This window comes from Cyprinodon variegatus, unplaced genomic scaffold (assembly GCF_000732505.1).
Source record: "Cyprinodon variegatus isolate N-32 unplaced genomic scaffold, C_variegatus-1.0 Scaffold464, whole genome shotgun sequence".
In the NCBI taxonomy this organism is placed as follows: Eukaryota; Metazoa; Chordata; class Actinopteri; order Cyprinodontiformes; family Cyprinodontidae; genus Cyprinodon; species Cyprinodon variegatus.
This window is the reverse complement of record NW_015150917.1, coordinates 663880-678789: the sequence shown is the minus strand read 5'-3', so window position 1 is coordinate 678789 and position 14910 is coordinate 663880. Positions and strand designations below refer to the sequence as shown.

The following is a 14910-nucleotide window of genomic DNA, read 5'->3' as shown; positions in this document are numbered from 1 at the left end:
TTTTGAGTGTTGATAATCAGAGACTGTCCCATCTTCTCCTGGGGTAGGTTTTCAGCCAAAACTCCACAGCACACAGACGCTGAGCTGCAGCTGCGCTGTGTCTTCGTAGGACATGCTGTTCATGTTTTGGAGTGAAATGTGCAAGGCAAGGGGAGGAGTGAGATCAGGGGTGGGGTGAGGGTCCGGGGCTCTGGTCGGGGGAAAACATTGTGTTGCAATGGGAAGCAGCATGTGTGACGATTGTTTGGTGGGTCTGGTAGGGGTGTGTGTGTATGTGTGTGTGTGTGTGTGTGTGTGTGTGTGTACTTTGGGGGTTTTAGTCTGTTCAGAGATTTCAGGATAACAGTTTTTATTTGTGGTTGGAGGTCATTTGGTAAACCTAATATTTTGTTTTTCAGTAAAAAAAAAAATCTGATTAAATATTAATTTCATGTTGGTCATATATAAAGATTGTTATTATAACTTTCTTTCATCCTTTCATAAACTTAGGAGCAACATGTTTATAGTATAAGAAAAAACAGAAGAATAACGCTTTATAACAAGAAGTTCTTATAACAGAAGAACTTCTCTAATTTTCAGTGTTTTCTATTTCAGATGCAGGTTGATCCCTTAATGGTGTCATACACCTGTATTTGTCCTTAGGTTCCTTTTTTGTAACATCTTATTATTTTACCTTCCAACTTTAGTAGCTGTCAGATTCTCATATCACTGTTTCTTCACATTTCTACATAGGTCTAAAAGTGAGATATAGCTTTAGAACAATTCAGTTTTTTTTGTCATTCCACTGTTTGATATTGTGATTCTGTAATAAGATGAAGGTGGTAGAATCTCTTTTGTTTCGCTGAGTTACGACAATTATCATAACGCATGATATGATAGCATGCACTGCCAGTGTTTAAGCTACCTTCACCTGAATCATGATTATTTAGTTTGTAGAACAGGCTCCTATCATTATAGTGGTGTTAAAACTTTGATTGATTTATAGATGTAGCACTAACCGCACTGCTGCTGCAGCTAAAAGCCATCTGCTTAATTAAGATACTTTAAAATAACCCACTTTTAATCAGCATTGGCTGCAAGTACTGCAACTGTCAGCAATTAGTGCCAGATAAAGACATTTCTTCTTGTTTCTATTTGGCGTGATCATGCCTTAGGCAGAACTTTTACTCCACCCCCCTGGGTTGAGCACTGCGTCTTTCAAGGCCTTTGACATTTCTTGTTTAAGATGAGAGATGTCAAGCTTGTTCCAGCTGTGCCGTGTCTCCAGGGACGCCCTCGGGCTGCAACAGGACTCCATAGATCACATCTGAGCTGTCGGCCTCTTAGGCTATATAAAACAAAAGGAAATATGAATAACTTTGTGTTACCCTATGGTTAAGGACATGCAATATTCTAAATGTGAAAGGAGCTAACTAGAATTTAAATTTTATTGAAACTGTTACGAAGCTCCACTGTTATTACCATCATAAAGTTTCAACAGTCTATCTATTTTTCTACACCATCATTCAATTTCTCAGTCATCCGAGTGATGCAACCACACATGCGACAGTTAAAACAGAGGCAACCAGGAGTCTTTTTCAATCATTCCCTTTATACTCCTTGATAGGTGTCATAATGTATATAGAAACATTTCTCCCCAAGTTTCCTTGAACTACTTTAAAGCCGGGCATACACTGTACAATTTTTTTCAGTCGTTGCACATAGCTACATCTTACACTGTACGACAATACCGCAGGGTTTAAAAGTTCACAGCTGTGCCCGACGCTCTGGTGCGATCTACCTGCTCACACTGTACATCTAAAAACCACATTGGACTCAGCTCTGCGGTGAGATGGTGCTACTTGGACCTGTCTATCCAGAAGCCAAATGAGCAGAGGAGGAGAAAGACGGAAGTGTCGATACCTCCTGTTAAATATGAAGCTCACTAGAGTGAAACGCGCTGCCTTGGCAATTTGTAAAATTTTGTGCGCTGAAAGCCCTAAAAAGAAAAGGCGACGACGTATTTGGACTAAAACATGGCTGAGCAAACGTGGCTACTATGGTCTGTCAATTTTACAGAAAGAACTCAATTTCACTCGAACCTCTGCCATGCTTCTGTGTTTTCGTCTAAGAGGAAGAAGAAGAATCCTTGTTTGCGCACTCCCACTGAGCGATTTACCCATCACCAATCTATGAAGGCCGACTGAATTTCAAACATGTTTGATTTTCTCCCAACATCACAACACACGATCAGGCTGAAAGTCGGCCTGATTGAAAAATTCTCGCATTATTGGAGAATCGGCCAGAAAAGGGCCAAAAATCGTACAGTGTACGTCTGGCTTAATGTGGATGTTTTATTACCGTACATTGTCTCTTCGCTTCCTTTCAAGTATGCTGAGCGGTTATTAGGAGTCTGAGCCCTGCTGGATAGACATGGGCTTACATCACAGAGGAGCTTTTGGGTGTGAGCTAGAAGCTGCTGCCTCATGTAAACTTCAAGCTCTATCCAGAGATAAAACACTTACTTTAATCTCTTTAAACAAAGTCAGGACACCACCTGACCCCTGAGGGCAATAAGTCACCTCTTGACCCTGTGAAACCCTGGAGGGAGGCTTTCATCCCTTTTCTGTGTGTGCCTCAGGTGTCTTCAAATAATCTGCCTTTCTTGACTTTAAAGCTATCTTTATTGCAGAGCGTGGTCAGACCGTAAATCACTGAACAGCATATCATAAGGCTGGGCTTTGCTGTAAAAAAGCTAGAAAATACACACTTCATCTGTAACTGTATTATTATTATTTTTTTAACCAGGATTATTTTTAATCTTTTAACATGTTAGGCTTTAGAAGTTTTGATATCTCCATTAACTGAATTGTTTACAGATACAGAAAAAGCCAAGACGCTCCAGGTGTAGCTTTATTTTGGAGCGGATCACAGCCTCTGGTCCCCTTTTCTGCTAAAAGATAACTCTTCAGTGAAATGTTTCTAAATTTTCAATTAGGCTTAACTTTAAATACTCCAGGCTTACTCTGATCCTTGACTAAGCATCCCTTCAGGGTTTCTCACCTTGGGTTATTAAACCTGGACCCTTTAAATGTAATCACAAATCGGGTTATTCACCCGTTGACCAACTAATCATGTGGCCCCAGTTCTTCATGACACACTAATTTGCTGCTTAGTTTATTTTATGCTCATAGTGAAACAAGGTCAAATTATGCAGCTTCCAGAAAACGTAGAGGCTCACAGTGACATGGACTCATTTAATGGATGTTGTTTTAGATCTCTGAAAGCCTTTAATTACCAGTAAATTGACTCAACTTTTAAGTAGAGGAATTCCCTAATAAGATATTTCTCTCTCATCACTGATTGCTTAATAACTCCAATACAATGTTGTGCAATATTGTCCTTGTTGCTCATGAAAAACATATTTAAATATGGACTTTTACTGTTGTTGCAGTCATAAGGAATTAATTATTTTGACACTTTTGCTTTCGTCGATTAGATACTGTTAAGCTACATTGTGTAATAATTACAGGAATTTACTGGCAGAAATGTAATGTATTATTCCTAAGAATGTTATTTATTATAATCTGCGAACTGAAAGTCTCAATCTTTTTGTTTGTATTGCCTTAGAAATTACTATTAATAATTACTTAGTAGCGGGTCTCGCATTTATGAAGGCAGAGATATTTGAGCTACGGCAGCAGAGAGCTGACAACGTAGTAACTGTAGAGTTCGCCATTACAGTTGAATATGACTTAAGTTAGTCCTATATAATATTTTGTGTCATAAGATTGCCTTTTTTTAGTATGTCTTTGGGTGTTAAAATATTGAGTGAATTTCGGACATTGTTCAAATAAGGATTTTTTTGTAAGTGGTAGAGTGTTTTCTGATTGGTGAAAAAACTAATTTGCCATAAGATGGTGGCATACTGTGCTGAAATATTAATTTTAAAAAGCCTTTAAGGTCCAACTAGAGAATTTGAAAACCAGTTAAGCTGACAAAAAATTATACAACCAGTTATAGTTCCAGTCAACCTAAAATACAGTGTACTATTTTCACAACATGGCTGATTAAACCAATCCTATACAGTTTTATTGAATAATACAAACACAGATTTATTGCAGTCATTGTATGAATATAATGGTAAAACAAAGCGGCCCAGTCTCTCCGAATCCTTTTCAAAAAAGAAAAAAACATTTCAGAGCTAAAACAATCCATATCATACAACGATATTTACTTGAATAGAAATAGACTTTCTAGAAATATATGCATATTTTGATAAAACATAACATAAATTTATTCAGCAAACTTGTTTTTGAACAATATAGATTTACGATTCACGTCTACCGTTGTAGTTAAAGTTCCCTGTCTAATATTATCCCCTATGCAAGGTTGAGCAAACATTTCTTTAATTAATCCAAATGCTGTAACCTCCCGGCTCAGCACAGGCACTGCACCCCGAAGTCCCCTAGTTCCTCTATGACAGTAATTGAGCTGTCAGGACTATGGATGCTTAGATCCCAGAGCTCTGTTCAAGTGGAAATTATTGAATCAAAGGCTTCAGAGAAAGTCTAATCCCTGCACAGGAATGGCTTTGATTGTGTCAGCGGAGCAATTAAGCTTAGATGCATGCATGTTGGATCAGTATATTCATCATGGTGAGTTGCTGAGGCTTGTATGAAAACTTTGAAACTTCGTCTGTAGTTACATGGGATGTTTGAACCCTTTTCTATGTTTTTGCAAATTCTCAAGTGCTACACCCGCAGGTTAAAGTATTCATTTTAAGGAAATAAATCTGCTTCTTACTTCAGGTAAAATAACTTTATGTACAGTTCTACCCCAGATAGATGGTGACTAAATTTGTGCGCCTTAATGAGTGCCTGTTTGTAAAGCATGTCATGGCCTACTGTCAGCTTGCTTAGTTTTTGTTGTGAGCTGGTTGTCTGTAAATAATGCGAAAGTGACAAAATGTCCTTCCGTGCCATTCTGTTAGGCCACATGCACACGGATCACTCATTCATCTACATATTATGCAGTCTTTTTAGGGATGCTGCCATGTTTTTTCTTTTTTTTAATGGTTTCTATGTTTCGCCGTATATACCGTACTGATAGGGAATTATTTCTGACTAGGGTTGCAACTCACGATTATTTTGCAAATCGATTAATCTGTCCATTATTTTTCGATAGAAGATTTAAAGAAGATTTTTTTTCCAAAGTAAACCAGGTAAAACTGAAATGTTTCCAGTTGAGGAGCTCTGGATTGAACATATTGACAGACCAAAAAGTTTTTTTAATCGCAAAGTGTTTACATACTGTATTTGTTTACAGTTTTGATATAATTACTGCTCTAAGTCAGTCGCTCTGTTAGCTAAAGGCATGTTTTACAGTCTCTATACTCCATTTAAGGATTAATCGATTACTAAATTAGTTGACAGTTATTTCAATAATGGATTAGTCCGATTCATTGTTTCAGCCCTATTTCCCATTCAAAGGAATCCCTTCACAAAAGCTTAAAAATCTATAATATGGTTAAATAGGATTTAATGGTATCAAAGTAATTTTGACTTATTCTTTGAACATTTCCATTTTCTTAACGATTCTTCCAATTATGTCAGAAGGATAATAGGTACTGGTAAAACTACATGCAGAAGCTCTGTATATTTTTTAATGCTTCAGTTAAACTTGCTCAGCTGTCAATCTAACAATATAAACTGCACTGGATTCACACTGATCTTTCATTATAACATGAATGGATTTAATTGTATGATCAGCGTTTGAATATTAAGTCCTTCTCAGTCCTTTTATGTTTTAGCAGGTGGATTTATGAGCTGCTATACTGACTTTCTGTCTTCTTGAACAAGCATGTCCCCAGTTAGAAATCCAATCACTTGTTTCTGATTCACATTTATTTTTCTATGTACAACATGCTTCGAACTCTTGTATTTAATGTCACCCACTGTAGCCATTTTCTTAATAGGGCTGATTTAATGAGCAATGAAACATATGTATGTGGTGTGTTGTGTCCTCTCCTCATGATATAAACCCAGCTATAGCTTTTAGAGACACATATCACAGTTTATTTACAAATGTGCATTCATTCGCAGATAATTTGCAGTTAATCAAGGCTAACACTTATCCCTGCAGGACATTATGTAAAAGTAGAAATGCGCAGATATACTATAAACACTGGAAGGCCACATGGGCAACCCAGCAGTAACCGCAAATGCAAACACGAGATAATGTTAGCTGCCTCTGAAAGAACAGCTCATGTTTTTAAAAACCAACCTGGGGTCATGAACTGCTTTATAAAAGCCCATCACAGTTATACGCCTGAGCCGCTTGGCTCTAAATATTCCTCAGGGTCTAACTTCAGATCTGGAAATATGCCGGCAGGGTATTTTTGGTTGAGTGTTTACAGGTGTTTGTTTAGCAGCGGCAGCAGTGCCTGGAGGTTAGTAGGCTACCCACTTTAAGATCTTCAAATAAAGTTTCACTGTTGAAAACGTGGTTGTTTTGACCGAGGATTGCCAGGGCATTGGCGTCCTAACACAGCCCACCATATTTGGGTTTGGTTTGCTTTTGCAGCTAGAGTGAAATTTGTCACATGTCAGTTGATAGTTTAAAAGGTTAATGTTAAACTGAAACGAATGATAGTTGTTTTTACACATAGAATGGTGTGAGATTTTAAAGCATGGTAACCTCAGGTTTCAATTCACTGTGTTATGATATTTATAGATAATATTTACTACTTTTAATACCAGTAGTAAACATAAAAAAGGGAACTTTCATTTTAGATGTATGGCATTCCCAGTCCTTGGCATACACTGCGATATTTTGCCATTTTCGGGCCGATTCTCCAGTCATCTGAGAATTCTTTGATGGGGCCGACTTTCAGCTTGATCGTGCGTCCTGCATCGTATATTATACAGGGGGTAACCAGGGGCGATCAGCCTCTCAGGACCACCTCCCGATCAGGAATCGTAAAGTCAGGAGAAAAACAAACATGTTTAAAATTCAGTTGACCGTCGTAAGGTCGCATCAGAGCGTCGCGCCGCACAGTCTGAGAACATGCATCGTGAGCTGGGAACTTTCAAACCGTGCGGTTTCGTCATACAGTTTGAGTTGTATGGTTGAAAATATTGTACCGGGTATGCCCGGCTTTATGGAAAAGTGTACTAGCCTTCTTTCAGCAATCTAGAAAGCAAAGATTTAAATTCTTGGCATGCACTGATACAGTAACATCCCTAACATTTATAGCAGGTTGAGTGCGTTTTTAAGCTCAGAACTAAGAATTTATCCTCTTTGTTTTGTGAAATTACCCACCTCTGTCTTCAGACTTAATGGCAGTACTTTTTTCTACTTTTACAATTTCCTGTTAAAATTACAATGTTCCATTAATCTCTCCCTCTTATCTATCTTTACAGGTTCTGCTCTTTTCACTGGGTAAACTCTCTATACGCCTGAAAAAAGTTACTGAGAGGTCTCAGAAACGATGGCGGTGGCTGGATGTCCAGATTACTTCCTGCATCACCCAAATTATCAGGTAAATCCCATTTTGCTGTGCATTGTATATAAAACACACATTATATTTATTTATTCTCTTTGGGAATTACTCTGGTCACTTTTTATGAACTCCAGAGAGATTTTCTAAAGGTACATATAAATGGCTTAGCAGTATTATGCAAAGCCAGACTTTATGTGTTTCAGATCCTTTGTTGCCGGATCACTTAATTCTGCTTGCAATAATTTAGGATTTTTTCTCTAGAGGAGACTGGGAAAGGTTGACTTTTAATTACTTTAAATAAATGCTAGAAGGAAGTCTTATATGGTATCTCACTAATAATTAGAGAGGACCAAATCCCTGCAGACCTCACTAACATTTGAATAATTTATATATTTATAGAAAATTATGTGAACAAAAAGTTATATGAAAATTGACAAAACTATCGGCAGCCACTTATCCAGCTCTGATTCTGATCAAAATAAAGGTAACAGCACACTGAAATGTTCCAGGTTTTCTTATTGCGTCTAATATATTGACAGCTTATTTCTCATGACCTTGATTTAGAGAGATTCACTTTTTTCATGTATTGCTGTTGTTGTTCTTATTATTAATATATAGTTTATATTCCAATCACTTTTATGATAAAAAGGTTGGAGACTTACTCAGGAGCTTATCCTTTGTGTCCTCGTCTCATTTTGGATTTCATATGATAGAACAACACAAAGTTGTGTAAATCAATCATTAAAATTACTTGATAATTTTAAGGATTCTCCCTCACAAGTAGAAAAATGCAAAATGTATTTACATTGATACCGGAGTCTAACCAAATGCCTTCAGAAATCACTCCAAACCTCAGAGGGTTGTTTAGTTCTATTTCAGTTTAATTGAGTTTATTTATATATTTATTTATATAGCAACAATTCACAAAATGTCATGTTAAGACACTTTATAGAGACAGTTCAACCAGATTATAAAGTCAGATTGATTCAAAGTTTTCTATCTAAGGAAAACCAGCTAATTACATCAACTCATTGACTTTAAACCAGTCCCTCACACCAAGCATGCATGTAGCGACAGTGGGGAGAAAAAACACAGAAGCAGACATACAGAAAGAAGCAGAGATACAAAAGGCAACTGTCAACCAGCTCCACAGGTGGCCCCATTCAGTCTAAGCCTTGGGAAACATATTTAGATCAAAGCAGAAAGTCCTCCAGTTGTTTATTGTTGTGGGGTGTAGATTGAGTAACAATGTTGTCACATCAGCGAAAACACATCATTCCTCTTTATTAATAGATTGCTACTCATGGGGCGGACCAGTAGATCAGTTGGGTGTATGTGACCTAGAGTTGCAGGCATCCAACATGCAGTTTTAAAACTAAAAATGTCATTAATATCATGCATCCTCAGAGCAAATGCAGAGTTTTTTCTATAGCATACATTATTTCGGGGTTGACATGTCAACAGATATGATGATCAGACATGAGCAGTTAGCATTGCTAGTATTTCCAAAAAGAATGAAAACTTTCCTAAAAGCCAAATTTCTAAATCCTCTATATTCCATGACAGACAAAGGTTGAAAGCTGAAAAGGATCAAGTTGGAAATTGCTATTTAAAAATTGCATGATATCAGCAGATTTCTCTGTGAATCAAACCAAATATCCATGTAGGACTGCATGGTCCAACATGTTAGCCCTGTAAAAACTCACTGTAATTGTTTCACTGTTGCATTTTCAGGGAAAACAGAACTAAATCTCTTACTATGAAATGAATAGGGTTGGGAATTGATACGATTTTCTCGATTCTGATTCCCTTATCGATTCTCTTAACGATTCTGTAAAACAATTAACTTGGTAACTGAACGGTGACATTCGTCTACCTTGGCCTGGGACATTCTATTTCTGCCTGCCTCTGCGAAAACACAAGGCAGTGAACGGGAGCTGCCAGCCTCTGAGCCAGCCAGGTTACCCGTCTCATCACAGTCATCTAAATCTAATGGAGAAGGCATCCGTTTAATGAAAATGCATTATTGTACAATTTTCGGGAAATAAACTCATCTACCCCTGATTTAAATAAACGAGTGGTACCTTTCTCTCGCTCTCTAAACTCTGGAGCAACTTTGTAGCATGTTTAATAACCCCAAAGAGAGGTAGGAAATTGGTTTATTTACAGGAATGGCATATGATTTACTAGGAACCAAATTAAGCACAGCCAGTGGCATAAAACTAGCTACTTACCACCAGAGTTGCCTTCCATGCTGGTCGTAACTTTAGCTTCTGTCCGGAAGCATCGGCATTTGTTAAAATGTATGCCATGTTGTGTGCGCAGGTGTTTCTGCGTGTTGGATGTATTTCCTCCTGCGACATTATTGCCACTTTACATCCAAACTTTGATCGGTTTACCCGACAGGAGGCCAATTATTTAGTTTTGCTTTTCTAGACTTACGCCTGGTCGCGTCGTACTTGCTTACTGAATGCCGTGTGCGTAACTTGCGTAAAAACATGCCGTAAATTACGTAGAAAACATGATGTAAGTCAGAGCTAGGCTCTGGTGCTGCCTGGAACCGTTAAGAGAATTGTTAAGGGAGCTGCCAAACGGTGCCATGGAATTGGAACACACAGAACCAGTTCTGAACAGGAACCGGTTATCCATTCCCATCCCTAGAAACGAACTTGTAAACAGTAATTGCATAGGAAAACTGGACTAGACTGTAGTTGCTTAAGCTAAACTCCATTTGGGCTGGGAAATTAATTGTATTTGCAATAATACTGCAATTTCATAAAATGTAATCTTTAAATCGCAGAGGCACTCAATTCTAATGACATGACATTTAACAGGGTAAGACTAAATTTCTTATGCCAGCCCTTCAGGGGGCAGTAATACCCTTGAAGGTGGGTTTACCACCACACAGAGGGGAAGAGAGAGTTGCAGCTAGAACTTTTCCACACAACAGTAACAAGTCCTGCAACAACGGACTCTGGACCAACAAGCTTTCAAGGTCATTGAAAAGATAACGGCCTGGTGTGAAACATCTTCATGCTTGTGGCTAGTGCAAAGCAAGATTAAAATAAATTAGCAATATTGGATGAAATGAATCGCAATCTCAATTTTTGGCAAAATTGTTCAACCCTAAATCTCAATTTCTGTCTGGAAGATTAAAATAATCTAATCTAATCTAATTAAATAAAGTGTAGTACTATATCATTAGATGAATTTAGAAGCAATCCCCACTTTTATTTTATAAACATAAACATTTTTTTTACTTGAGGCTTGGAAGATTTGGACTCTTAAATACAAGTAGGCATCACCTTTTTATAATTTTGTGAACAGTTTGGGTTGGTGCTGGAGCGGCAGAGGGTAATGTACCCCCTCAGAGTGCACAGAAGCAAACATGCATAGCAGCTTGCAAGCACAGAATGGGCTGTTTCAGACCATTCAGCTGTAACAGATGTACCTTGACTTGCTGAATGAGAAAACCCATTCAGTGTGAAATTCCAGGGTTTTTGGACGATTTCTTTCCTTGATAAAACTAAAGCCATGATCCCAAACGGATTCAAGAACAGATAATATTCATACTGAACATGAAGGATTGTTTTTACTTTTTAATCCTTCCATATAGATCTGTACAAAGATGTTATATAGGTCCAAATCTAAAGATTAGCTGGGTGATAATTAATGCTTGATGCATATAATGCATTGGGCTAATGTTTTTAGCAATGATATTGTGACTTATTTCTTCGTCTGATGAAGTAAAACTAAAGTGACAAGCTGAACTGCTATGCAAGCAGATCTTGAGGAATGTTTGCCAAAGAAACAAGATGTTCTCTAAACGAGCAGTCAGCCCCTCTAAATCTTTGTTGGAGCACTTGGATAAACATTCACTTTTGCTGTGTTAGAGCTGCATATAGCTGAATCATTTTGGTGTTACACTGAACATTAAGTGTCTTGCAAACTTGTCTAGGTTTACTTTTTTATTTTCTAAATTTTTTACTATAGCAAAATTGTGACTAATATATACCTATTTCTCACTATAAATATGTTTTGTTCTCTTTTTCCTGAACCTATGCAGACTATGCACTTGTATAGCTTAATATATAACTCAAATTAAAAAAGTTATTTGAAGGTGATAGATAGTTGGGCATAAGGGGTAAGTAAAGCATGGGAATGACATTGCCGTGAAAATGTAAGTTTGTATAACTTACAAAAATTTTACCACCTGTAAGTTGAAGAGATGGACAAGCAGTGAAAACAGCCTGGCAGAGCAATGAAATGACATCATTTGACCTGTACACACCTCTATCCAAACCAGTATAAAGTTATTGTTTTGGATCCATATCAGGTGCTCCTTTTCACCTTAAAACCCCTTGACGAGTTCAGTCCTCCACCAAACCGCAGTCATTACATTCAACCTGACTGTGACCTCTTCAGAAAGCTTAGTTTCGACATATAGACCTGCTTTTTTTTATTCCCCTTTGTTTTAGACTCAACCTCCACAACGTTGTGACTGCCCTGCTCTCAACTCCTTAACCTTGCTTATAACCCTCTCCTGACCCCTTTTAAAATTCTGAACCCTCAGCCTTTTGACTCCTCTGAGCTCCTTTTAACTTTCTTTATTATGAAAGTATTCTTGTGAGATCCTTGTCCAAACTTGGCCTCACTTCTGTCCCACTACAGCCCTCTTTAAGGACTTAAGATCACATGAGTGTCTGAGATTTTAATTATTTTTTTCACCCCATGGGACAGACCTGCATATATGTGAAAATGCAAAGGTAAAAAGCCACTGATGTGTTTTTCCCAGGTGCATAAAAACAAGCGTTGGGCATTTCTGCTATGTAATCATTTTGCCATCATGTGGTCTGATGCTTCACTTCAATCAGATATCAGTGTAGAAATTATTGTCACAGCTTTTTCAGTTTGTAATATAAAGTGAAATGTGTCAAGACAGTTGTGAAAACAACACAAGACATCACTTCCTGGTAAAGATGCACCAATCATCGGCCAGAGATCCAAATCAAGGTTGAACTATTTTGCCAAAATGTAAAAGTGGGATGACTTTTAACCAATATTGCGATTTTATTTTGACTTGCCTTTGCGCTAACCACGAGGTTGTAGACGTTTTATTTTTGGGTTGCAGTTTTTCATGATCTTGAAAGCTTGCTTGTCTAAAGTCCATTGTTGCAGGACTGTGTTGTAATTTTTCTATGAAAAAGTGCCATTCTCTCTACCTTTGTGACCAAAATGAAGTATCTCTGCGATTTAAAAATTACATTTTATTAAATTGCAATTGCAATTAATTGCCTAGCCCTAGTAATGGTTCAGATTTGATACTGATAAAAATCTGTCTCAAATTGTCCTGACTACACACCTTAGTTGAACACTATTCCACCCCAAAAAAACAAGTAGGGCTATATTGATGTGAACTTGGTGACTGGATGAGGTTAGGTCACTGCCTCATTGGGGAGCTGACAATGGTCATTTCTAATCACGAGGACAACTCTAGATACAAACGACTGTGATCTTTATTCTGTCAAAAATGGACAAATTCTCACCTTTGGTTAATTTTTTTGTACATTTTCATTCATAACTTTCATTCAGCTATAACTTTACCTCTTTGTATGAAAAAGATTTGTTTTCACCTTTTTACATAAGGATTAAGCTACAAGAAAATAGCTGCTCAGGAATATTTACATTAACTTCTATGTTAGAGTGGTTCTAACTAGAGCTGTGTGCCAGAAGAGACTAAAAGACTCAAATTTAAAGGGATATTCAACAGGTGGGACTGACACAAAGCATATTCTAGCTCTCTGTCATTCTGAGAGCCTGATTCTCTTTCAGGGTGCTTGATTAACAATAAATCTAATACTGTTACCAAAAAATATGAAATTTTTGTTGCTGGAGGGAACTGGTAAGTAAAAATCCAAAACAAGCTCCATTATTGTTTTTGATTATTTACATTATTTATTGGCCCTAAGTCCCTAGACCTATATTCTATAGAAAACCTGCCTTTGAAATTGAGCTCTTCTAGCTCTTTACTGGACTGAAACAACCAGGCTAAAAGGCAAAAAAAGGCATTTAGAAAAACATTTCATAATGGTGGCAACAAGCGTAACACCAGTGAACGACTGTTTATAACATGTTTGTTTCCTCATCAAATAAGCTTAAGCTTAATATTGAGTATCAACATTTTTGTTGTTGTTATTCTTCAACGTAAGATTGCAAAAAAAAAAAAAAAAATGTTTTTACATAAATATATATGCTTTCATCTTTCTGGATCTGTTGCCCACTTCCACCGGGGTATTTCTTTTTAGATACGCAGCATTGTGACTTATGTACCATTTGACATAACTAGTATAGCAGTTATTATCTGAAGTCTTTGGTTATTGTACAACATCTGACCGACCTGTCTCTAATCTATTGTCAGTTAAGGGTTTCATTTTAAATTTTTACCCCTTTTCCCTCATTTCAGCAGGACAACATAGACCGCTCCTCCAATCATCGACAGGCTGATCTAATTCGTCCAAGCTTCCAGCAATCAACCAATCAGAGCTCTCCGAGCCATCAAGGTTGGTGTTTTGTAACAAATCGGTGCTTTTGGGTGTATACACTTTGTTACTGTGGGTCTGGTACACTTTGTACTCAATAGCCCTGGCATGAAACATTTAGTTGTTTGTAACAAAGATGCACACATATTACCTTTTTCATAGTTTAGAGAAGGGTCTCATCACAGAGGGACTGGCGGCCGGCGCTGTTTATTATTCCCTACAGTATGCCAGACTTTGGTGACCGCCTGTAATTTATATTTGGGTTTCTCCCACTGTAAACACTTTAGCTGTTCAAAGGGTGTTCTGTCTGGACACAGGGTGCCAATATAATTATGCTGTGTACCTAATTGTCCCATACAGGGTTCATCCATGACAATCGGAGCATGAGATTTAAGTACAATATTGGCTCAGCATGAGAGGTAAGGGCGGGGAGTCTGTAAAGGCTCGAGGAGTGAATGAGAGCGCTTGGCTCTGGGATGGGGAATAAATGGAGCAGAAATTACATTGTCATTTTCCAGGATCAGGCAGCATGGAGGGAGCTCACAGGCAGAGGAATACAGATGACTTTAATATAGCAATATTTATGTTCAAACAGCACAATTAAGAAAGAGTATGTGTAATGATGTGGTAATAATCTGCTAGTATTAAGTCAGCTTTCGGAGTTTTCACAAATGCAACATATATATATATATATATATATATATATATATATATATATATATATATATTAGGGTTGTCACGATACTAAACTTTTCAACTCGATACCGATACTAAGGAAAATATTCGATACTCGATACCATTTTCGATACCACAAGGATAAAAACAAAGTCCAAAAAACAACCCACCCAGGGTGGGCGAAGGGGGAAACAGGCCAGGAGGGCAGAAAAC

General features: G+C 37.6%; 1 protein-coding gene across 2 annotated transcripts in view; it reads left to right on the top strand.

The window, feature by feature from the left end:
- The window catches only part of LOC107094114 (growth factor receptor-bound protein 10-like), a 79345-nt gene that overhangs the window by 10206 nt on the left and 54229 nt on the right, over nucleotides 1-14910 (top strand). The window contains exons 2-3 of one of the 2 annotated variants that reach the window (XM_015389534.1): nucleotides 7404-7522; nucleotides 13950-14043. In XM_015389534.1, the coding sequence (XP_015245020.1) occupies nucleotides 7472-7522; nucleotides 13950-14043 (145 nt within the window). In that variant the 5' untranslated portion in view covers nucleotides 7404-7471. Of the gene's footprint in view, nucleotides 1-7403; nucleotides 7523-13946; nucleotides 14044-14910 lie in introns of both variants that reach the window. The other variant, XM_015389533.1, reaches the window with a different exon arrangement.